Source organism: Erinaceus europaeus, chromosome 1 (assembly GCF_950295315.1).
Source record: "Erinaceus europaeus chromosome 1, mEriEur2.1, whole genome shotgun sequence".
Taxonomy (NCBI): domain Eukaryota; kingdom Metazoa; phylum Chordata; class Mammalia; order Eulipotyphla; family Erinaceidae; genus Erinaceus; species Erinaceus europaeus.
In genome coordinates, this window is record NC_080162.1 from 78,249,414 (window position 1) to 78,275,367 (window position 25,954).

Below are 25,954 nucleotides of genomic sequence, written 5' to 3' on the forward strand. Positions count from 1 at the left end.
CGCCCGGGCGCTGCCCTCGCGCCCCCGGCCGCCCCCAGCCGGGGCGGGGCGCGCGGAGGCGGGGGCGCGCTGGCGGCCGAGACGGCGGCGGAGACAGGCGGGCCGGGCGCGTGTCCGCGGTGCCGTGACTCGGCGGCTCCGCAGCGGCTGCAGCGGGAGGACCCGGCCGGAGCCGCCGCCGCCTTCGCAGCCGGGCGGCCGGGCCCCGCCGCGGGGATGCGGAGGAGCTGGGGCGGCCGCGCCGAGCCGGGGCCGCAGCCGCTGCCCGGCCGGGCCCCGCGCTGGAGCTCCCGGCGGGCCCCCGGGCGGCGGCTGCTGCTGCTGCTGCTACCCGCGCTCTGCTGCCTCCCGGGCGCCGCGCGGGCGGCGGCGGCGGCGGCGGCGGTGGTGGCGGCGCGGGCGGCCCAGGCGGAGGCGCCCTTCGCGGGGCAGGTGGGGCTGCTGCGCGGGGCCGGGCCGGGGCGCGGGCCTCCGGGCGGGGCGGGGCGGGGCGGGGGGCGACGCCGGGCGGGGTAGGGCCGGGGGCCTGGCCGGGCTGCTTTGGGCCGCAGGGCCCCTTGGGGCCGGGCGCCGCTTCAGCACCGCGGACAGGGGCAGCGGGCGGGTTGGGACTGCTGTGGCGGTGGGGTGTGTGTGTCCTGTATGACTATGTGCGAGGGAAGCCATACAACGCCTTGGAGTAAATAGTAAGAGCAGCCAGTCTGTTGTTGGTTGGGAGAAGAAACCGAGATGTTCAAGCTGGAGAAGGGAGGAGGGGGGAGGGCGGGGGTACGAGGGAAGGACTGTCTTCGTCGCTGAAGGGCTGTCACGTGGAGTGAGGTTAGACTTGCTCTGTGTAGCTGTACAGGGCAGAAGTAGGGCCAGCAGGGGTGGGGATAGGGGTTGCTAAAAGGCAAATTTCGGCTCTATTTTGGAAGAAGTTAGTAATAATTGGAGCAGCTCGATCAGCTTTGGAAGCGGTGAGCTGCTTATCACCCGCATGTGCAAGCAAAAGCTCCAGGAAGGGATTGGATGCATGCATGCACAGTACCTGCATGGACACATGTATAACAATAACAATGATGCCAGCTAGCATTTACTGAGCACTTACTGTACCAGGCCTGGTGCTATGCTCTATATGAACTATCTCATTTAATTTTCGTAAGTACAGTTGTGATTATTATACCCATTTTACAGATGCAGATACAGACTCGCGGAGCTAAAGTAACTTGATCCAAGGTCACAAAAGCTAGTAAGTTAGGGAGTTGGGATTCAACACAAGCCAGTCTGACTCTAGTCTCCGCATATTTAACCATGACTTTGTTATGTATTACACAAGATGGGGAAGTAAGAGGTAGGTGAACTTGGTGTAATTTCTGTGGTCCCTCTCAAACTCAAAGCATGAAATTATAATTATGATGTTGGAACTGCGGTGTGTTGTTAAGGAAAATCAGGGAGCTTGCCTCAGTATCCTAAGAGATGGAGTGTCTTGAAGCAGGAATCTGTCATAACAGAGAAGTTTAGTTGGGCATGGAGCTTGAAATCATGGATTCTCTGAAATTTTATGTAGACTTATGTTTGTATGTGCAAATGTGTCTTCTTATAAAAGAGAATGCTGGATTTCTTCAGATTCTCAAAGCAATACATGATTAAAAATTATATATATATATATATATGTATTGTGTGTGTAGTTTGTGTGTGTGTGTGTGTGTGTGTGTGTGTGTGTGTGTGTGTGTAAAATGTCTCTTTAGCCACAGTTGGTAGTAATCTTCCAAAGGCCTTATAATTGTGGGGGTGACAGTGAAAAATTTCCCCTCTCTTGTTTGTGTTTTCAATTCTAGCTCAAATCTGAGTAATGTTTTTCATGACTTCCTACCCTATAAAAAGTAGGGTTGCCTTAGACTTCCTGAGTACATAGGGAAATATGGAAAGACCCTGGTCTAAGATTTAGGACATCTGGGCTGGGCTTAAATCTGACCTTGGCCCCTGAAACTTCTGTGACCTTGGGTTATTTCTTTGCCTTATCTAGCCTTGCTTTTATCATTTCTCTTTTTTGTTCTTTCTTTTTTTAAATTTTATTTCCACTGGGGTTATCACTAGGGCTTGGTACCAGCACTACAAATCCACCGGTTTTCCCCTTATTTTTTCTCTCTATTATACTTGATAGAACAGAGAGAAAATAAGAGGGGAAGGGAGATAGAGAGGGAGAAAGATAAACACTTGCAGACCTGCTTCATCACTTGTGAAGCACCCCTCTTGCAGGTGAGGAGCAGGAGCTCCAACCTGCATCTTTGCACATGGTAATATGTGCGCTTAACTGGGTATGCCACTGCTCAGCCCCCCTCATTTCTAAGATAAAGAAAAGGCTAGGTGATCTTTGAAACCCTTTAATTTCTGTCATGTTTGAAACTGTAAGAGGAGGCTAGTCTCTTGAGTATGTCAGAGTTTGCAGAGGGGGTTGTGTGTGTACCCATTCCTTATCCCTTATGCTCATCATCAGTTCTATAGACTTGGATTATTTCACCTCTCACCTGACTTTTCACATTTAATTTTTCCTCTTATGATAGGCCACTTCTAGAATAGCCACATTCACCCCCCTGGGTCATTTTCATTGCTCTTTCCTAGATATTCTTGGGCCCTTATTCTTAAGTGGATGTAAACCTGACCATTGTCCTCAGACATAGTTTCTTCTTTGGTTTTCAGGTCTCTTCTTGCTTCTACATTTACCTTTGTCAACCTTCCTGAAACAAATACTCTAGGTCACCACCTTTAGGAAAGTCTCCAGTAGCGCCCTGATCCCATTCCTGGGTTAAAACTGATAGCCTGGAATACAATACCCTATACATGGATTATTTTTATCAGAGTATCCTGCCTTACATTTCCCCACATTGACGTTTAGCTGCCATTTTGCATCCCACTCGGTGTGCTCTCTCTGTCTCACCCTCCTTCCTTCTAGCAGAGCATTTCCCTACCTGAAAGGACTTAATATGATCTGCAGCCTTAAAATTTTCACTTGGCTCTACTTCTTCTGGATCACTTATAAAAAATTTAAATCAGACAAGTTCTAGCACGGTCTCTTGGGGGGCCTTGAACTCTTAACCTTCTTTCATTCAGAGAAATGACTGTATACTTTCATCTACTGTTTCCTTATCTCTACATGAGTCTTCAGGCCTAGGTAAAAACATCACTCTTTACTCTAGTCACTCTATTGTTGATGTCTAATATATTGTCCAAAACTTTCTGAAAAATAGATGGGAGATTATGTCCACTATTTCTGTTAACAATTTGCTCCCTTTACTGAGCATTGGTGGATCATATGATAGTAAATCTTACAAAAATGTTGCATTAATTAATTAATTATTTAATTTTTACCAGAGCACTGCTCAGCTCTGGCTTATGGTGGTACTGGGGATTGAACTTCAGAGCCTAAGGCATGAGAGTCTCTTTGCTATCTACCCCCTCCCCCCCTCCTCTTTATCTTTTTTGTCACTAGAAGTCCAATGCGCTATCCGTTGTGCCACTGAGCTATCTCTTTGTCTTCTTTAAAAATATTATTTACTTAGAGACAGAGATTGAGAGGGAAAAGAGAGCTAGAGAGGGAGAGAGAGAGAGAGAGACCTATAGCACTGTTTCACAGCTCAAAAAACTTCCTCTCAGTAGGTGGGGACTGAGTAACTTGCACTCAGCCAACTATGCCACCATCCATCTCCTCTTTTTTTTTTTTTTTTTTTGGCCTCCAGAGTTATTGCTGGGGTTCAGTGCCTGCACTACGAATCCGCTGGCCATCTTTTTTCTATTGTCATTGTTGCTATTGTTGGATAGGACAGAGAGAAATTGAGAAAGGAGGGGGAGACAGACAGGGGGAGAGAAAGACCGCTTGTGAAGTGACCCACCTGCAGGTACGGAGCCAGGAGCTTGGACTGGGATCTTTATGCCGGTCTTTGTGCTTCCTATCATGTGTGCTTAACCCAGTGCACTACCACCAACTCCCTCTTTGTGTCTATTTAAGGTCTCTAGAGTCTAACTCCATTTTACCTGCTCACCAGAAAGCTCCCTTTCCCTATGTTCATTAATATGATGTATTCTTATTTGAGACATACCTTTTCTTTCCTAAACAAATGAGCCATATTTCTCTGTACTTGTCTCCTGTTCTTCCACCTACCCATCTGCAAATTTTCTTTTTGAAGTACCAGTAAAATCTCTGCTTCTAAAGGTTATGTCTCTGGTTTCTCTAATTGAAGGCAAGCCATTTTGCCATTTAAATTTTTTTTAATGCTTAAACATTATTTGAGAGGAAAAGTTATGGTTGTTAGACAGCAAAATCAATCATAAGACTTCATGTTTTTAAACTTTACAGCCCCGAATTCTCACTGCTTCTTGTGAAATATTTGGTAAAGGTTCAATGATTCTACTCTTTACCCTTTGTTGCCAAAATGTTACATGGGTCTGAAATAACAACCCAGGGATGTGCACATCTCAAGGTTCCTTCTAAAATCTTTCTTAGGGGTGGGATTAATTAATTAATTATTTATTAATTAATTTATTGAAATTAGAAGTTACTCCTTTTGGCAATGGTTTGACAGTTTTACCCTTAAGTTCTTTCACAATCAATTGGGTAGGTTGTAATGTAGTGGTAGTTACATACAATGGTAAAGACTAGTTTAGAGATGACTGTTACTTTAGAGATCACCAAATAAAGACATAGTGTGCCTTGTAATGCTTCATAATGCTTCTTGAATTGGCATAAGTCAGTTGCCAAAGGACACTAAGCTGAGTATCAGATGATTATTTTTTTCAGAATTTTCCCCAGGTCTCCTGAATTCTTTGTTTTAAGCATTTTTACTATATTTGTTTTTTGATTTAATGTTTCTGATTTTTTATTACTAAAAGACAAAATAAGCAAATATTCACTCAGTCTATTTTCTTCTTTTTCTTGAGTCTCTCTTTTATATTCTGCACATTGGGGGTACCACTGATCCTCTAATTGGTTTCCTACATTTGGTTTATTTAAAGCACCTTTCTCTTATTAGCTCAGTAGAAGGTCCCATAAATAGTTCTTTGGCCCTTCTAGTTTCCAGTTTGATTCTGAGGAAGGTCAGTACAGTCAGAAAGAGACAAGCCTGTCAGCACAGGTCACATGAGTGCTACACTGCAATTTCTGGATGTAATGCTAGGGCACGCCTGTCCTCAACACCAGTTTTGAGAGATCTGTTCCATGCAGTTGGAGAACATTCTTCAGTTTACACCTATAGCCAAAGAAAGTTAGAGTCCTGAGTGAATCTAGGGGTGGGGTAGGCTTTTTAAGAAGCATTGTCAGATTTCCAAGTTTCTTTCAATGGGATAGTTGCTGCCAACATATCTTCTTATTAGGAAGGAAAAAAACAAAAACAGTGTTAGGAAATTCTTCTTTTTACTGAACCAGAATCTAGTCATCTGAATTTCTCATTCATTTTCTTTGATTATTACTGGGTGTTTTTTTTTTTTTTTCCTGTTATTTTAATAGCCTCTTAACTTTTCAGACGCTTTGGTGTGCTTGGCCCCACTTGATCCTGGCAACAATACCATGAGGTAGAAAGGAAAGATATTGTCTTCATTTTACAGGTAAGCAAATAAAGACTCAGAGAGATTGTGTGACATGTCCGGATCTGGTCCAGGGAATTGCAGGTAGCTAATAAATAGTAAAGCTAGGAATAGAAGCTGGGCTTTCTGGTCCTGACCTTAATGCTTTCTGCTCTGCACTAACCTGTCCTATCCTGATTATTGTAATGGCCTTTTATCTGGTCTTTTCTACTTTCAGGTATGGTTCTACTTCAGTCCCTTAAAAAGGTAATTTTAAAGCAAATGAAAGTCAATTATAATGGAACCAGAGAATTTACTCTTAGGAAATGTATAACCTTATAAAATGGTGTAGTTTGATCTCAAAAGAAGAGGAATCTAGGGCTGGGGAGATAATTTAATTCATTGCAGCATATGAATTGCATGTCTCAGGGCCCAGGTTCAGTTCCCAGCACCACCATATGCCAAAGCTGGCAGTGCCCTAGTGTCTGTCTCTCTTTCTTCTCTCTCTCTTTCTCTCTCTCTGTGAAAATAAATCAATCTTTTTTGAAAAATAAGAGAAACCAATTTCTAATAGACTGCAACCAAAGCCTTCTAAGTTATTAACACTGTGCTTGCCGCATACTAAACACCTGAAAAACATTTAAAATTAGCTTCCTTCCGAAGTACTTGGCGCATAAAACTCGATAACTTTTTTGGAGAATAATGAATGCGTGCTAGAGGTATAACCAAGGTCCAGGGGAGCACCAGCAGGGAAGAGTTCCCAGCTGAGACTGGGGAGGTCTGAGGATGTTTTAGGAGGAAGGTTGACACTGAAGATTAACTTTGAGGGGGCATGATAGAGAGTGGTGAGTGGAACCGAAGAAAAGGAAAACCATGATCCAGGGCACCTCAAAAGTGTATGGTATGTTTAGGAAACAGTGGATAATTTGATGTGCCCAGAGTATCGAGTTACTTGCTATTTCCAGTAAGAGTGTCTGTGAAGGAGAAGTTGGAAAGAAGGGCTGGGAACAGATTGTAAAACTGGCCTTTGTCCAAAGGCTGAAGTGCACCAATAAAGGTTTCTGAGCAGAGCCCTGACCTGCTCAGAGAGGTGTTGGGGGAGGGGAGGATTGGGGCCTGTTCCTGAGTCTGGGGTGCTGACTCCTGCATGGGTATTTTTAATTTTCTCAGCATACCTTATAAGGGTCTGCATAACTGTTTTAGGGACCAGTATGTGGATAAAAGTCATGAATTAAAAGAAAATTAAAAAGTACTAAATTCTTACCCTCACTTTTACCCCACTGAGAGATTTTGGAACAAACCATTTGGTTCCTCTGGACTTTGGACTTGATTCCATTTAAGTCTACCTGGTTTTTCTTCATACATTTGTTTATGGCTTTGTTTGTTTGTTTATTTATTGTTTCTTTTCTGGGGGGCTTCACTGCTCTGAGCTGATTTTTTCAGATAGAAAGTGACAGAGACAGGTCCAAAAAGCATGACAGAGGACCTAGTGGGGGTTGTATTGTTATATAGAAAACTGGGAAATGTTATGCATGTGGAGACTATTGTATTTACTGTCAAATGTAAAATATTAATTCCCCAATAAATAAATTTTAAAAAAGAAAGAAAGAAAGAAAGAAAGGAAGGAAGGAAGAAAGAGACAGAGGCAGAGAAACAGAGGGAGAAAGGGCAGAACACCACAGCACCACAGCTTCCCACAGTGTGGAGGGAGCCAGGCTTAAACCTGGGTCATACATCTGGCTCAGCAGCTACCTTCACAGGTGAACTCTTTTACCTACCCCTGTGTGTTTATTTTATTTTTAGTATTTATTAGGGGTTGGGTGGTGGCACAATTGGTTGAGTGCACATGTTACAGTGTGTAAGAACCCAGGTTCGAGCCCCAGGTTCCCACCTGCAAGGGGAAAGCTTTGCAAGTGGTAAAGCAGGGCTGCATGTGTCTCTCAGTCTTTCTCCCTCCCTATGCCCCCCTTCCCTCTCAATTTCTGGCTGTCTCTATCCAATAAATAAAAATAATAAAAAATGAAATAAGGGAGTCGGGCTGTAGCGCAGCAGGTTAAGCGCAGGTGGTGCAAAGCACAAGGACCGGCATAAGGATCCCGGTTCGAATCCCGGCTCCCCACCTGCAGGGGAGTCGCTTCACAGGCGGTGAAGCAGGTCTGCAGGTGTCTATCTTTCTCTCCTCCTCTCTGACTTCCCCTCCTCTCTCCATTTCTCTCTGTCCTATCCAACAACGACAACAACAATAATAACTACAACAATAAAACAACAAGGGCAACAAAAGGGAATAAATAAATAAAATAAATATTTTTTAAAAATGAAATAAAATGATTTTATTAGTTATTGATAGTATGTTACAAGGTTGTGATTACAATGTATAGTTGCACACCACCATTTATTTTAAAAGGCAGTTTTTAACCCATTTGAATTATATGTAGAATAACAATAAAGCCCTTCTCTATCTCCCCCTCCTCTCTCAATTTCTCTCTGTCCTAGCCTATAAAAAAAAAAAAAAGGAAGAAATGGCCTCCAGGAGCAGTGGATTCATAGTGCCAGCACCGAGCCCCACCAATTACTCTGGAGGCAATAATAATAATAATAAAATAATTTAAAAGAAAGAAAATAGGACCCACAAGATAGAAGATATGACGGGAGAGGAGGTAGGAGGGAGTGTTGGGGGTCCAGTACAGAATGGGGAAGAGAACTCACAAATTGGTGGTGGCCATGATGTGCAGACATCTACCATTGGGAGATAAGAAGGTACATCCAGGGGGGTCGGGCGGTAGTGCAGCAGGTTAAGTGCAGGTGGCGCCAAGCGCAAGGACTGGCTTAAGGATCCTGGTTGGAGCCTCCGGCTCCCCACCTGCAGAGAAGTCGCTTCAAAAGCGGTGAAGCAGGTCTGCAGGTGTCTGTCTATCTCTCCCCCTCTCTATTCTCCCCTCCTCTCTCCGTCTCTCTCCGTCCTATCCAACAACATCAATGGCCACAATAACGACAACAAGGGCAATAAAATGGGGGGGATGTTTAAAAAAAAAAGAAGTTACATCCAAGGGGCTGGGCGGTAGCGCAGCGGGTTAAGCGCACATGGCGCGCATAAAGACCAGCGCCATGGATACAGGTTCGAACCCCCGGCTCCCCACCTACGGGGGGGGGGGGGGGGGGTGTGTCACTTCACAAGCGGTGAAGCAGGTCTGCAGGTGTCTATGTTTCTCTCCCCTTCTCTATTTCCTCTCCTCTCAATTTCTCGCTGTCCTATCCAACAACAACAACAACAGCTATAACAATAGCAATAGCCGCCATAACAAAGGCAACACCAAAGGCAACAAAATGGGGAAAATAGCCTCCAGGAGCAGTAGATTCATAGTGCTGCCACCGAGCCCCAGTGATAACCCTGGAGGCAAATAAATAAATAAATAAATAAATTGATCTTTCTAATAAAAGTATCTATGTGGCAACAACTGTCTTATAAATCATTTCACTAATAAACCAACTTGAAAAGAAGATAAGGTGAAGATGATCCATAGCATCTGAGTGTGAAGCTTGTTGAAGACAACACTAAGGAACTTGGATTTTAATACTGATGGTGAACAGGAGCCGGACATGGGCACACCTGGTAGAGCACACATTACCATGTGCAAGAACCAGGGTCCAAACTCCACCTTCAGGGGGAAACTTCACAAATGGTGAAGCAGTGCTACAGGTCCATATCCCCCCGCCCCTCTCTTTCTATCCCCCCTCTCCCTCCTCAATTCCCTCTTAATTTCTCTTTGTTCTGTCAGATAAAAGGGGAAAAGCGGGTATCCGGAAGATCAGCTTCACACTCAGCCCAACAAACTAAAATAACAGAACTGCATTACTTAGAGGTTATCTGCTTCAGCCATCTGCCTATTGTAGTGGAAAACTGAGGCCTGACCAACGGCCTGTGTTTTCCTCCTCCTCCTCCCCCTCCCCCTCCTCTTTCTCTCTCTCCCTCTCTTTCTTGATTTTATTTATTTATGAGAAAGATAGGGGGAGAGAGAGAAAGAACCAGACATCACTCTGGTACATGTGCTGCCGATAACTGAAGTCTGGACCTCATGCTTGAGAGTCAAGTGCTTTATCCACTGCACCACCTCCCAGACCACCTCTTCTTTCTCTCTTAATTCATCAGTAAGTCAAACCCTGAGGACAAAAAAGAAAAGAAAAGAAAAAACTGGTACCTTTGCAGGAAGGTGCTGGAAAGGAGCATAAATTGAAGGAGTGTAAATTGAAGCAAGGCCACACTCTTGGCCTTGGGAGGAGGCCTCCTTAGAATTGGAAATCTCAGACATTCTAGTGCTGACCCAAAACCCCAAATGTGCTATCTCCCAGAATATGGTGATTGTCTGGCTTGTGGTGGCCTTCTGGGAGTGGGCCAAGGACATCGTGCAGAGCGCCAGGGAATTCCCGCTAGTGTACTTGCCACCCACTCCAGAGCTGGTGGCAGCCAAGAGGCAACGCTGTGCCATTAAGGTGTTGTCAAGATACTCAGCAGGGCATTGTGGGTGATCCCGAGGGCCCTTTCTTCATGACTATAAGTGGGGGGAAAGACTGTATTTGGAGGCAAATCAGAACTAGTGTGGGGGATGTAGCATGATAGAACTTTTCCTAGAAGACAGGGTTGGTAGACTCCACTTCCAGCTTTTGGATGTCATTTCTCCCTCTCTCAGTTTCATTTTTCTCTTCTCTAGGCAGCGTTGACTGTTGCATTTTCTAGCTACCTGAATGATTAAACTTTCAAATTGGACATATTTAGAAATTAATTATAACTCACTCAGGAGCAAGGCTAAGACCTTGGTTGTACAGAGGACAGGACACAATTTTAATAGAACAAGAGGGAACTGACAGCGATGGGCCTGGTCTCTGAGGAATTACCAGAGAAACACTTTGATTTGGTTTGACAGCAGTGACCAAAGGTGATGGTCAGTCTATTGTTGGAGACTGGGAGTATAAAAACAGTTCATAGCATTGAGAGAATGGAGAATGCCAGATCCTGCAAAATGCTTCCCTCACCCCCATAAACTGGTTTATGATGGTGTGTGGGATTGAACTTGGGACCTAGAGCCTCAGGCATGAAAGCTTTTTGCATAATCATTATGCATATTAGTGTCTGGTTGCCATTGAAACAAACTGCCACAAATATAGTGTCTCTCAACAATACTAAATATATTATCTTATAGTCCTGAAGTTCAGAAGCCCAAAATGGGATTTAGGGGACTTAAAGCAAGGTGCTGACTGAGCTCCATTCCTTCTGGAAACCTTAGGGAGAATCTGTACCTTGCCTTTTTCCCTTTTACCCACATCCCCTGGTTTGTGGCTCCCCTAGCCCATCCAGTCAAGGCATCGTTTTGAGACATTAGAGTTGTTATATCTTTTCTGACTAATCCTCCGCTTCCCTCTAATAAGGTCCCTGCTGATTAGACTGAGACCTCTGGAAAATCTAGGATAACTGAGTATTGTTAATCACATCTGTGAAGTCTCTTGTCACATAAGGGAACATAGTCACAGGGTTGGAGGCTTAGGGTGGACATCTTTGGAGCCATTATTTTACCTAACATAGTGTATCATCTCACCAAAACCTCCTAATTTTTTAATTTAATGAGGGAGAGAGAGAGAGAGAGAGAGAGAGAGAGAGAGAGAGGGACTTTCAGTTCATAGAAAACATACATACTTCTAAGTCCATAAAAAATCCTTTTTCAGGAGTCAGGCGGTAGTGCAGTGGGTTAAGTGCAGATGGTGCAAAGTGCAAAGACTGGCGTAAGGATCCCGGTTCAAGCCCCCAGCTCCCCACCTGCAGGGGAGTCGCTTCACAGGTGGTGAAGCAGGTCTGCAGGTGTCTATCTTTCTCTCCCCCTCTCTGTCTTCTCCTCCTCTCTCCATTTCTCTCTGTCTTATCCAGCAACGACAACATCAATAACAACAACAATAATAACTGCAACAATATAACAACTAGGGCAACAAAAGGGAATAAATAAATAAATATTTTTAAAATCCTTTTCCTCCTCCTGCACACTGCTATGTGGTGCTAGAGGTTGAACACAGGACCTCACATATGCAAGACCTGTACTCTAACACTGAACCACCTCCCCCAACCACCTAGCACTTATTCTTATTATACTTTATTAAACAGATGAAGAAAATCATTCTGAGAAAAATAAGGTTATTGCCCATGAGCATTCACTAGAAAGAGAAAAGCTTGTTAATATTGGCATTTAGTGGCATCTTGGTCCCAAGTGACCTGTCTTTTCAGATACAACCTCAATTAAGTGGGAGTGTGAACTAAAGAGAGAAGCTGAGATCTTCAGAAAGAGATTACCAGCAGGCCAGTTGGAAGAACTGATTTAACATGGAACTAGATGAGGAAGGATGAGTCTAGTAGGTTTAGGTTTGGAAATGTGTACTTTCTCCATTTTGACTTGTTTTGTCTTTCATTAATGAAAGAAATAATAGAGAACAGTAGAACATTCTGACATTAATTTTATTTTATTTCTTTATTGGGGGATTAGTGGTTTATAGTCAACAGTAAAATACGATAGTCTGTACATGCATATCATTTCCCAGTTTCCCACATAACAATACAAGTCCCACTAGGTCCTCCTCTGCCATCATGTTCCAGGACCTGAACCCTCCCCTACCCATCCGCCCCAGAGTCTTTTCCTTTGGTGCAATACACCAACTCCAGCCCAAGTTCTGCTTAGTGTTTTCCCTTCTGATCTTGATTTTCAGCTTCTGCCTGTGAGTGAGATCATCCCATAGTCATCCTTCTGTTTCTGATTTATTTCACTTAACATAATTTCTTCAAGCTCCTTCCAAGATGGTCTTAAAATGGTGAAATCACCATTTTTAATAGCTGAGTAGTATCCCATTGTGTATATAGACCACAACTTGCTCAGCCACTCATCTGTTGTTGGACACCTGGGCTGCTTCCAGGTTTTGGCTATTACAAATTGTGCTGCTATGAACATAGGTATACAGAGATCTTTTTGGATGGGTGTGTTGGGTTCCTTAGGATATATCTCCAGGAGAGGAATTGCAGATTCATAGGGAAAGTCCATTTCTAGCCTTCTGAGAGTTCTCCAGACTGCTCTCCACAGAGGTTGGACCAATTAACATTCCCACCAGCAGTGCAGGAGGGTTCTTTTGACCCCACACCCTCTCCAGCATTTGTTGCTGCTACTTTTTCTGATGTATGACATTCTCACAGGAGTGAAGTGGTATCTCATTGTTGTCTTTATTTGCATTTCTCTGACAATCAAAGACTTGGTGCATTTTTTCATGTGTTTCTCAGCCTTTTAGATCTCTTCTGTAGTGACTATTCTGTCCATGATTCTGACATATTTGATGCTGGGGATCAAATTTGGGGTCTCATGCTGGAGAGTTCAGTGCTCTATCCAGTGTACCACCTCTTTTTTTAATGTGGCACTAGAATTGGATCCAGAGACCTGTGCAAGTACAATCCCCCTGAATGACCTCCTGGGCTTAGTTTTTCTATTCTACATATTAAGAGCCAGACAGACTGACAGAAGAGGGTGAGACACCAAAGCAGTCCTCTAGTATCCATGAAGTTCACTTTTGAGCTGTTTTTGGTGCTGCCATGTGGTGCTGGGAATCAAACCCAGGGCCCCACATATGATGAGCTGTATACTCTGCCTGCTGAACTATCTCCCAGCTCTGCAGTTTCTTTTTTTAAAAAAATTATTTATTTAAAATTGATAGGACAGAAATTGAGAAAAGGAGGGGAGGTAGGGAGGGATGGAAGGAGAGAAAGAGATAGACATAGATAGAGACCTGCTTTACTACTTTCTCTTAAGCTTTCTCTTTACTACTTTCTCTTAAGCTTTCTCCCTGCAGGTGGGGACCAGGACATAGAACCCAGGTCCTTGCACATGGTAACATGTGTGCTCAACCAGATGTGCTGCCACCTGGCCTCCAGGCCTATCCAATTTTAACAAACTCCCTGGATGATAGAATGCCAACTACTTGTGATACACAAGGACTACACACTGAGTCTTCATGTTGGATCTACAGAACAGAGAAATGTTCAGTTGTTTTGCCACCTACAAGGACAATAACAATCATTATTATTGTTATCTCTTACTGAATACTTAATACTACTCTTCCTGTTATTTAATCATCACAAACACTTCATGAGGCACATGCTAATGACATGACAAAGTTGAAGGAAGTAAACAATCAGGAAACTGAATAAATTGCCTTGGGTCATGCGATCCCTGTTTCCTCATTTGCAAAACAGGGATCATACTGTCCTACTTCATGAGGTGGTTACATTCTACAGTTCCTAGCACAACATGAGCTATGTAGTGTGTGTTTGAATAATAGTAGCTGTTGTTATAAACCATTTTAAATTTTCTAATAATAAGAAAATGATTGGGAGTCGAGCAGTGGTGTAGCGGGTTAAGCGCACGTGGCACAAAGTGCAAGGACCAGCATAAGGATCCTGGTTCAAGACCCCGGCTCCCCACCTGCAGGGGAGTCGCTTCACAGGTGGTGAAGCAGGTCTGTAGGTGTCTATCTTTCTCTCCCCCTCTGTCTTCCCCTCCTCTCTCCATTTCTCTCTGTCCTATCCAACGACATCAGTAACAACAATAAGAACTACAACAATAAAACAACAGGGCAACAAAAGGAAATAAATATTTTTTTTAAAAAAATGATTGCTGCTATTGTCACTCTAATTAGGATACTTCCTGCTTCTTAAATACGTCTATGATTTCTTGCACTGGTCTTGGTTTTGAGCCTCTGTGCCAACCATTATAAATCCATAGCCACTTGGCTTTTGTAAACAGTCACGTGTAATGCTCCTCTGTGCACCACAGAGACCACACTCTTCTAACTGATCCCCCCCCACCCCCAGTCTCTTGTTTTCTGAGCGCACTCAGGCACTGCCAGTTGATCTGTTTGTTGCCGCCTCCACTCCACATCTCATCTCACCAACGCCTCTGCTGTCTGCCACTCTCTTTCTCTTTAGGCCACTTCCCCCCCCCCTCCCCGTTATTCTCTTCTCTCTCCCTTCGCCTGCCACTACTCCTGAACATCTCAGCTTTGGTTTCTCAGGAACCAAAAAATCCCGCTCTGGCTGGCAAACCAATCACACCTTTCCTTCATCTATTTTGGTCCCTACTCTCACTCTGAGATTTTTCTCACTTTCTTCTGCGTTTACACCTCTTTTCAGCACTTAAAAGGTGATAGACATCTTGGAGCTGGTTAAATGAGCTATAAAGGACTTCTAATGTGACTAGTGATTGATTAATGGGTCCAGGTGTAAAAAGATGAAAGATGGGTCACTCTGTTGAAAATTGAATGGGGCTTTCTTTTTTCTCATTTAGTGGATTTTATCTTTTTTCAGATAGGACAATGGAACCTATTACCTCTTCAAGCAAAAAAGTCAAACCATAATCGATTGAATTTCAACAAACTTTTTTTTTTCAACTTCTAAGAGATGACAAGAACTGTGCCTGGTGCTTTAATGTATATTACATTAAACCTTCACAAAACAAAACTCTCCCCTTGGTGCCCAGACAATATCTCTTAGACTAACTGTTCATTCATTTATTCAGTGAATGTCTGTTTTGCCAGGCACTGTGCTAAGTATTTTTTTTAATTTTGTAGGAAAGATAGAAATTGAGAAGGAAAAGGAAGAAAGAGAGAGAGACATCTGCAGCTCTGCTTCACAGATCTTGAAGCTCCCCCCCCCCCCCAGGTTGGGAGAGGGTGCTCAAATTTGGGTCCTTGCACATGGTAATGTGTACACTTAACTGGTATGCCACTGCCCAGCCCCCAAGGTTAAATATTATAACAGGTACAAAAAAAATAATAAATGTGGGGGTCGGGCGGTAGCGGAGCGGGCTAAGCACACATGGCGCAAAGCACAAGGACCTGAGTAAGGATCCCGGAGTCCCCGGCTCCCCACCTGCAGGGGAGTCGCTTCACAGGTGGTGAAGCAGGTCTACAGGTGTCTATCTTTCTCTCCCCTCTCTGTCTTCCCCTCCCCTCTCCATTTTGCTCTGTCCTATCCAACAGCAACGACAACAGTAATAACTACAACAATAAAACAAGCACAACAAAAGGGAAAATATTAATTAATAAATGTGAGGGGAGCTGGGGAAAGGTATCAACTGGTAGAGCATCTGACTCGTATGTTTGAGGTTCCCAGTTTGATCCCTGTCACTGTGTGCAGAGTGGTGATCTGACTTCTTTCTTTTTTTCTCTCTCACACTGTCTCATGTGAAACACTCTTGTATAGAGTCAATAAAAAATAAACCCTAGGGGCCAGGTGGCAATGCACCTGGTTAAGCACACATATTACAGTGCTCAAGGATGCAGGTTTCAGCCCCTGGTCCCCACCTGCAGGGGGAAAGCTCCACAAAGGTGAAGCAGGGCTGCAGGTGTCTCTCTGTTTCTCTCCCTCTCTACCTCCCCCACCCTTCTCAATTCCTCTCTGTCTCTATCCAATAATAAATAAATAAAATAAAAAATTAAAAATGTTCAAAAAGAAAAATAAGTAAACCCTAAAAGAAGAGAAAAGTAAATAAATATCGTGCCATCTTGGATCCTCAAGAACTCAACCTAACCCCCACATGCAACAGCTGTAGCACACTGGGATAGTTGTGCTTTGAGCAGTAGTGTAGTAAAGCTCAGAGGAGTGAAGAGGGTCCCCACTAACTTTGCCATGGAGAGTGAAGGAGGGTTTGCCAAAGGAGGCAGCATTTTCAGCTAGATCTTTCAAGATGAGTTTGCTGACATGAATAAGGAGAAAGTGCTTTGTGGGCAGTGTGAACAGCTTGGAAGTGTGAAAGGGCAGGGAATGTTTTGATTGGTGTGGTTGGAGTGTAGAAGAGTTGTTCCCACAGTTGTTCTACCTAAAGGAGTCAGAGGGTTTCCTGGAACACAGAACAAAACAAGTGAATGATGGAAAGGAGGCTAAACAGTGAAAGCTGAAATAGCCCTAAATTCATAATCTTTAACCTCCTGCGCACTAGAACATATACAAATACGTGCAACTCCAATCACAGTGCTCCAGTTTTCTGACTTAGAAGTGTCATTTAATCTTTAACTAGTCCCTTCCCCTCCCATTTCCAGTCTTTTTTTTTTAATTGGGGGGACTAATGGTTTACAGTAAATACAGTTGTTGGTACATGTATAAAATTTCTCAGTTTTCTTTTTTTTTATTTATTTTATTTATTTATTCCCTTTTGTTGCCCTTGTTGTTTTATTGTTGTAGTTATTATTGTTGTTGTCGTTGTTGGATAGGACAGAGAGAAATGGAGAGAGGAGGGGAAGACAGAGAGGGGTAGAGAAAGACAGACACCTGCAGACCTGCTTCACCGCCTGTGAAGCGACTCCCCTGCAGATGGGGAGCCGGGGTTCGAACCGGGATCCTTATGCCGGTCCTTGTGCTTTGCGCCACCTGCGCTTAACCCGCTGCGCTACAGCCCGACTCCCTCCAATTTCTCAGTTTTCTACAAAACACTAGAACCCCCAGGCCTATGTCTTCCTCCACCATCATGCACTAGGACCCGACTCCCCCCCCCCCAGCCCCAGTCCTTTACTTTGGTGCCTTATACCCATTATCCCCTCTGAGGGGTCTTCCTTTAAACTCTGACAGTTGTCTCCAACAAAGCCTAGAGAAGGCTGATCTGGTTCACTATTTGGTCCTTACAAAAACATTGCACGGGACCAGAATCCTTAGGACCTAAGTCCTGATGTTCTGTAGACTCTGTGACCTTCATAATGACTTCTGACTGGCTGAGATGCTCCTTGCTTGAGTGTCACAGAAACCCTGCTGATTAAACCAGGTTGCCAGCACTTTACTGAGGAGGAGCCACTTTCAATTCCCCAAAGCCCTAGAAGACTAAAGTGGTTTTATGCCAAAAGCTCCCAGTTCCCTCTCTCTTACCTTATTTTTTTTCCCTCCAGGGTTATTGCTGGGGCTGGGTGCCTGCACCACGAATCCACTGCTCTTGGAGGCTTGTTGTTTTTTATCGTTGTTGTGGTTATTATTATTGTTGTGATTGATGTCGTTGTTGGATAGGACAGAGAGAAATGGAGAGAGGAGGGGAAGACAGAGAGGGGGAGAGAAAGATAGACACCTACAGACCTGCTTCACCACTTGTGAAGCCACTCCCCTGCAGGTGGCAGTGAAGCTACCCCACCCTGCAGGTGGGGAGCCCGGGGTTCCAACCGGGATCCTTACGCTGGTCCTTGCGCTTCGTGCCATATGCACTTAACGCGCTGCACTATCGCCTGACCTCATCTCTCTTACCTTAAAGAGGGAGGAGAGAAAACTCTTTTCTTCCTTCTTTCTTTCCTCCTTCCTTCCTTCCTTCCTTCCTTCCTTCCTTCCTTCCTTCCTTCCTTCCTTCCTTCCTTCCTTCCTTCCTTTTTCTTTTTCGCCAGAGCACTGCCCAGCTTCGCTTATGGTGGTATGAAGAATTGAACCTGAGGAAGCGGGTGGTGGTGCACCTGGTTGAGCGCATATGTGACAATGTGCAAGGACCCGGGTTCGAGCCTCCAGTACCCACCTGCAGAAGAAAAACGTTTCAAGTGGTAAAGCAATGTTGCAGGTGTCTCTCTGTCTATCCCTCTCTATCACCCCCTTCCCTATAGATTTCTGGCTGTGTCTATCCAGTAAATAAAATAAAGATAATAAAAAATTTAAAAAGAACAAGCCAAAAAAAAAAAAGAATTGAACCTGAGACTTTGAAGCCTCAAGCATGAAAGTTTTTTTTATGACCATTATGCTATCTCTCCACAGGAGAGAAAATTCTTAAATCCTGTGTTGTGTTAGTTTAGAGAGGTAGGTGACAAAAAAAAAAGAAAGAAAGAAAGAAAGATTAACTGGATTGTCAGCAGTATCTGTTCAAAGAGCTGAAGTCATTTCCCAAATGCCACAATTCATCTAAGTTGAATTTGTAGTGAACTAACAAGAGTCCACAGATGGGACTTTGTCTCTATTCCTAACACATCTCTTTGGGGGATGACTTGAAGCAGCTTACAGATCAAAATAATGTTTTTAAGATGTTTAAGAATGAAGCATAATTTGGTGGCTGGGAAGATTTTTTTTTTTTAAGATTTTATTTATTTATTCATGAGAAAGATAGGAGAGAGAGAAAGAACCAGACACCACTCTGGTACATGTGCTGCTGGGAATTGAACTCAGGTCCTCATGCTTGAGAGTCTAGTGCTTTATCCACTGCACCAGCCCCCCAGACCACTGGAAAGATTTTTTTTTAAGTCACAGGTAATGGCATACTTGGTTAAGCACATACATTACTCTACTCAAAGACTCAGGTTCAAGCCCCAATCCCCACCTGCAGGGGTCACTAGAGGCAAAGCAGTGCTGCAGGTTAGTCTGTCTATCTGTCTACCCTCCCCTCTCAATTTCTCTCTATCTTATCAAATAAAAGGGGGAAAAGATAGATATTTCCCAGCACCAAGTGTTTGGCATTTAAACATTCCTGGCAGTGACTGTAGTCATGGCCATCTCTCACATGGGGCCAGGAGCATTATCTGCAGAGGAGTCGCAGCTGACTTGAACTGACCAAAGGGAGAACCATCGGGATACCCAGATTTTGCTTTTGGATACCAGGAAGCATACAGAATCCTCTGTAAGGAAACTATTTTCCTAAGCTAAAGCTTGATAGTAAGTGGTTATGATTATTCCTAAGAAATTTGAGAGTGTGGTCTGGGAGGTGGCGCAGTGGATAAAGGATTAGACTCAAGCATGAGGTCCTGAGTTCCATCCCCAGCAGCATATGTACCAGAGTGATGTCTGGTCCTTTCTCTCTCTTCCCATACCTCTCATAAACAAATTAATTAATTAATTTTTTAAAAATTTGAGAGGGAGGAGGCCAGGCGGTAGCCCAGGGGTTAAGCCCCCGGCTCCCCACCGACGGGGAAGGGGATTGCTTCACAAGCTGTGAAGCAGGTCTGCAAGTGTCTTTCTTTCACCCTCTCTGTCTTCCCCTCCTCTCTCGATTTCTCTCAGTCCTATCCAACAACAACAATAGCAATGACAACAGTAATAATAATCACAACAACAAAGGCAACAAAATGGGAAAAATGACCTCCAGGAGCAGTGGATTCATAGTGCAGACAAGGAGCCCCAGCAATAACCCTGGAGGCAAAAAAAAAAAAAAAGTTGAGAGGGAGAAGAATCTGCAGTTCAAGTCTATTGTCAAGTCCTCTGCAGACAGTGTTCCTGGTCCCATATGAGAGATGGCCATGATACAGTCACTTAATAGCAAGTAGGCTAGACTTTCTCAGAAATGCTGCTTCCATAGGATCCGTGAAGACTGACTCTTGATCCAGGGAGAATGTGGAAGCGTAAGGTGACTAGATTTCAAAAGGCAGAGGGTGGTGTCCAACCATATTTTCCACTTGGATTTAAGGAAAGAGAACAGAAGCACTACTTGGAGGGATAACAAGCACTTTTCAGTAGTAATTGTCACATGTATTCACTCATTTCCTCTTAATAACAGTGTTGTGGGGGAGGAATTATTACTTAAATTTTCCAAAAAGGAAAAGATGTCAGTTTTCCCAGGGTCAAATAATGAAGTCTAGATTCTATCTCAGGACTGTGTGCCACTTTCCCATTATACCATCCTATTCAACCCAACTATGTAAAAAATAGCAATGGTATGGGAGCCACTTGGCTGGGTGCACATATTACCATGCACAAAGGCCCTGGTTCTAACCCCTGATCCCTACCTGCAGGGAGAGAGCTTCACGAGTAGTGAAACAGGGCTGCAGGTGTCTCTGTCTCTCTCCCCACTACATCTCAGTTTCTCTTTATTTCTATCTTAAATAAATAAATAAAATATTTAAGTATATGTGCCTTACATATTTAATTCATGAAGAGAGAGAGAAATGCTGATTATAGCATTGTTCAGGTATGGTGCCAATAATTGAACCCAGGGTCTCAAACATGCCAGGCCTATGCTGTGCCACTAAGCTATCTTCTTGCTCCTATCTACTTCCCAGCCTTTCTCTCTCTTTCTCTTCCTTTCTCTCTTTCTTTTTTTCACCAGAACACTTCTCAGCTCTGGCTTATGGTGCTATAGGAGGATTGTACCTGGGCATTTTGGTGCCTCAGGCATGAAATGTTTTCTTACATGACCATTATGCTATTTCCCAAGCCTCCCAAATATCCTTCTGGATTTATTTTTTGAGAGAGATACCAGAGCACCACTCAACTCTGACATGTGGTGCCAGGGTTTAAATCTGGGGCCTCATGCATGGAAGTCCTATACTTTGCCACTAAAATATCTTTCAATTCCTACCCATCTATTCTTTTTTATATATAATAATTTTCTTTATTTTAATGAAAGAGAGAAAGATAGAGAGATAGAGATAAAGATGGAGGTAGATCGGGGGTCGAATGGTGATGTACTGGGTTATGTGCACATAGCACAAAGTGCAAGGACTTTCGCAAAGATCCTGGTTCAAGCCCCCCAACTCCCTACCTGCAGGGGGTCACTTCACAAGTGGTGAAGCAGGTCTGCAGGTGTCTGTCTCTCTCCCTCTCTATATCCCCATACTCCCTTAATTTCTTTCTGGTCTATCCAAAAAAATGAAGCTTCTTCCCATGCTGTAGGGAGCAGACTCAAAACTGCATTGCATGCTTGACAGTTGGTGCTCTATCCAAGTGAGCTATTTTGCCACATCTGTGATGTCTTTATTCATCTTTGTATCCCCAAATCAGATTTCTGCACAGTGCCTAGCATGTACTAAATGCCCAATGATGTTTGCTTAATGGACATAATACATAGGTACTGCATGTCATACACTTCCTGGGCACTAGGTATAAGTCTGGAGATGACTAATATGTAAATTAATTTTGGGCTCAATATTATAAGCTCTATAGTATCTATAGGAGGGTATTTGGAGAGCACAGAAGAGGGAGAAAATAGCTTGGGGGATTAAGGTCTTCCAGAGGTAGTAATTTATTAACTGAAAAAAAAACTATAAACTAGCAAAAAAAAGTTATGCCAAACTAAGAAGCATGCCAGGCAGAGGGGGAAAGGTACACAGGCATGAAAGAGAACTAGAGTTTGAAGAATTGTGAAAGATATCAATATTCTGTTCTGAAATTGGGAATGAAAAGCATGCTTTAGACAGAAGGTGAGAAGTAAGTTTGTCACTTTATTGTGGATGTTTAATATGTTATTATTCTGATTATTTTGCTTTTAAGTGCTTTGTTTTTTCCCTTATTGCCAGGGCTTCATGCCTGTGGATTTCACCACTCCTGGTGGACTTTTTTTTTTTTCCAGATAAAAGAAGAAGGGGAGAAAGGGAGAGCGAGGTCATCCAGGCAGTGAAGCACCTGATTAAGTGCACATGTTACCATGTACAAGGACCCGGGTTCAAGCCCCAGGTCCCCACCTGCAGAGGAAAAGCTTCACAAGTGGAGTAACAGTGTGGCAGATGTTTTTTTTTTCTCTCCCCCTTTTCATCCCTCCCTCTCAATTTCTCTCTGTTCTGTTAAGTAAAGTTTAAAAACAAAACAAAATTATTAAAGAGAGAGAGAGAAGATATACCATTATACTGCTTCACTGCTTATGAAGCCTCCCCTTTCATGGGGCTCCTGTGTGGTAACCAGGGGTTCAAAACTGGGGCCTCATACACAATAAAGTATGTATACTATCAGGTGAGCCATCTCCCAGCTCCCTATTTTATGTTTAATCAATCAGATGGATCTTTTAAAAATTTTATTTACTTATTAATGAGAAATATAGGAGGAGAGAGAGAAGAGAGAAAGAGAGAGAGAGAGTGAGAGAACCAGACATCACTCTGGAACATGTTGCTGCCAAGGATTAAACTCAGGACCTCATGCTTGAGAGTCTAATGCACCACCTCCAGGACTATGTCAGATGGATTTTTTAATCTCAAGGCTGTAAAGCTGTTATAATCACCTTTGGTGAAATAAACAGTGATTTAGTTCTAGATTCTGACATGGGTCTGCCTTCTTGAAAAAGTGGTTCTATTTGGTTTGTAATAACAGACACATGCACAATAAAACTGTTTTTGTTGTTGTTGTTGCTTCTGCCACCAGGGTTATTGCCGGGGCTCAGTGCCTGCACCATGAATCCACTGCTCCTGGAGACTATTTTTTCCCCTTTGTTGCCCTTGTTATTGGAGCCATGTTGTGGTTTTTATTGTTATTGTTGATGTCGTTCGTTGTTGGATAGGACAGAGAGAAATGGAGAGAGGAGGGGAAAACAGAGAGGGGGAGAGAAAGATAGACACCTGCAGATCTGCTTCACCGCCTGTGAAGCGACTCCCCTGCAGGTGGGGAGTCGGGGGCTGGAACAGGAATCCTTATGCCGGTCCTTGCGCTTTGTGCCAAGGGCGCTTAACCTGCTGTGCTACCGCCCGACCCCCTGTTTGTTTTTTTTTTGTGTGTGTGTGTTATTAACTAATATATTTTTATTAATTGTTTGCAGTAAATACAATTGTCAGTACATGTGTAACATTTCTCAGTTCCCGTAAAACACTCTCCTCCAGCCTGGGCCCTCCTCCACCATCAAGCACCAGGACCTGAAACACACCCTCCCCCCCAACTCTCAGAGTCCTTCACTGTGGTGCAGTACACCAAACTGTTTTTTGTTTTTTGCCAGAGCATTGTTCAGCTCTGGTTTATGGTAATATGGAGGACTGAACCTGGGATCTGAGAGCTACAGGTAGGAAAGTCTTTGCATAACCATTATGATATTTCATGCACCCATGGATTGTTCTTAAAGAGACTAGAATGCAGACAAACCAGGAAGGAAATGATACCACTTCCTACATCCCTTTTCCTTCAGTAACCCAGTTGATACTAAGGATAATCCTCTGAAGAGGAGCAGCAGGTTCAATCTACTTTGAAAATCAGCTGGAAATGACTGTGGGTTTAGTAAACACATGGGTTTTGCCTTATTTCCCAGTTGATGTCATAGATGTATCCTGGTGTTTGCTTTCTTCAGGTTTCCACCAGCCCATGCTTTCTAGCAGGAATAGTCATCTTCTCTGTGCTCTTCAGATCACTGGCTGATTGGGCTCATTCACTCTGTTACTTCCTTACTCCATACTATGTGCACTTAAACCATGCGCCACCACCCGTCCCCACTCTGGTTTCTTCCAGTTCTCTCACTATATTAAAGTTTTTTCCCTCAATAACCCTGTGCAAAACAAAAACAAAAACAAAACTTAGAAGCCATGGGCTGGGGAGATAACACAATGGTTATTCAGAAAGACCTTAAGACCTTCATGCCTGAGGCACCAAAGGTCCCAAGTTCAATCCCCAATACTACCGCTCAACAGTGCTCTGGTGTCTCTCTCCCTCTCCCCTACCTCATTAAAAAATTAATTGATGTAAAAACACTTAGACAACACAAAAGCATACAAAAAGATTCCTTCAAGAGACTATAACAAAAGATAGTTTCTATTTTTATTTTGGGGAAAATTTGATGTAATTTCAAACTTTCAGAAGAGCTTTCAAGACTAAGACAAAGAATTTCTGAATACTCTTTGCCTTGATTACTCAGCTATTAACATTATTTTTTCCTTTACTGGGGGATTAATGTTTTATAGTTGACAGTAAATATAATAGTTTGTACATGCATAACATTTCTCAGTTTTCCACATAGCAATACAACCCCACTAGGTCCTCTGCCATCATGTTCCAATACCTGAACTCTTCCCCCACTCACCCCAGAGACTTTTACTTTGGTGCAATACAACAACTCCAGTCCAAGTTCTACTTAGTGTTTTCCTTTCTGATCTTCTTTTGCAACTTCTACCTGTGAGTGAGATCATCCCATATTCATTCTTCTCTTTCTGACTTATCTCACTTAACATGATGTCTTTGAGCTCCATCCAAGATGGGCTTAAAACGGTGAAATCACCATTTTTAATAGCTGAATAGTATTACATTGTGTATATAGACCACAACTTGCTCAGCCACTCATCAGTTGTTGGACACCTGGGCTGCTTCCAGGTTTTGGCTATTACAAATTGTGCTGCTATGAACATAGGTATACAGAGATCTTTTTGGATGGGTGTGTTTGGCTCCTTAGGATATATATCCCCAGGAGAGGAATTGCAGGGTCATAGGATAGGTCCATTTCTAGATTTCTGAGCGTTCTCCAGACTGCTCTCCACAGAGGTTGGACCAATTGACATTCCCACCAGCAGTGCAGGAGGGTTCCTTTTCCCCCACAACCTCTCCAGCATTTGCTGCTGTTACCTTTTCTTTTCTTTGTTCTTTCTTCTTTTTTTAAATTTATTTCTTATTGGATAGAGACAGAGAGAAATTGAGAGAGAAAGGGCAAATAGACAGGAAGAGAGGCAGAGAGACACCTGCAGACCTGTTTCACCACCTGTGAAGCAACTCCCCAGCAGGTGGGGAGCCAGGGTCTTGAACCGGGATCCTAACGGGTCCTTGTGCTTTGCACCATGTGCGCTTAACCCACTGCTCTACCACTCGACTCCCGCTGTTACCTTTTCTGATACATGACATTCTCACAGGAGTGAAGTGGTATCTCATTGTTTATCTTTATTTGTATTTCTCTGATAAGCAATGGCTTTGAGCATTCTTTTCATATTTGTTGACCTTTCGGGTCTCTTCTGTGGTGAATATTCTGTCCATGTCCTCTCTCCATTTTTGTATGGGGTCATTTGTTTTCCTGTTACTGAGTTTGGCAAGCTCTATATATGTTTTGGTTACTAGCCTCTTGTCTGATGTTTGGCATGTAAAGATCTTCAGCTCTTAACATTATTACACTTGTTTTCTCCTTCTCTTTTTCTATTTTTTCCTGAATCCTTCAAAAAAAAAAAGTTACATACTTCATGCTGTCTTTTGGAAGCCTGAATGCTTCTCTGTGTATTTTCTTTTTAAGTTTATAACGTCTTCTCTTTTTATTTTTATTTATTATCTACTTATTTCAGATATATACAGAGAGAAGTTGTGGTCCAGGAGGTGGCACAATGGATAAAGCACTGGATTCTCAACCATGAGGTCCCGAGTTCAATCCCTGGCAGCACGTGTACCAGAGTGTTGTCTGGTTCTTTCTCTCTCTCCCTCTCTCTTCCTATTTTTCTAAGAAGTAAATAAACAGGGAGTCGGGCAGTGGCATAGCGGGTTAAGCACACATGGTGCAAAGTGCAAGGACCGGCATAAGGATCCTGGTTCAAGCCCTGGCTCCCCACCTGCAGGGGAGTAGCTTCACAGGTGGTGAAGCAGGTCTGCAGGTGTCTATCTTTCTCTCCCCCTCTCTGTCTTCCCCTCCTCTCTCCATTTCTCTCTGTCCTATCCAACAACAACAACATCAATAACAACAATAATAACTACAACAATAAAAAAACAAGGGCAACAAAAGGGAATAAATAAATAAATATTTTAAAT

The 25,954-nt window shown here is 43.4% G+C and overlaps 1 protein-coding gene across 2 annotated transcripts in view; it reads left to right on the forward strand.

Annotated features, from left to right (window-relative positions):
- Positions 1 to 201: 201 nt before the first annotated feature.
- Positions 202 to 25,954, forward strand: part of MMP24 (matrix metallopeptidase 24) — a 63,206-nt gene continuing 37,453 nt past the window's right edge. Inside the window, exon 1 of one of the 2 annotated variants that reach the window (XM_060188951.1) lies at positions 202 to 432. In XM_060188951.1, the coding sequence (XP_060044934.1) occupies positions 217 to 432 (216 nt within the window). In that variant the 5' untranslated portion in view covers positions 202 to 216. Of the gene's footprint in view, positions 433 to 888; positions 960 to 25,954 lie in introns of those variants that run through there. The other variant, XM_060188957.1, reaches the window with a different exon arrangement.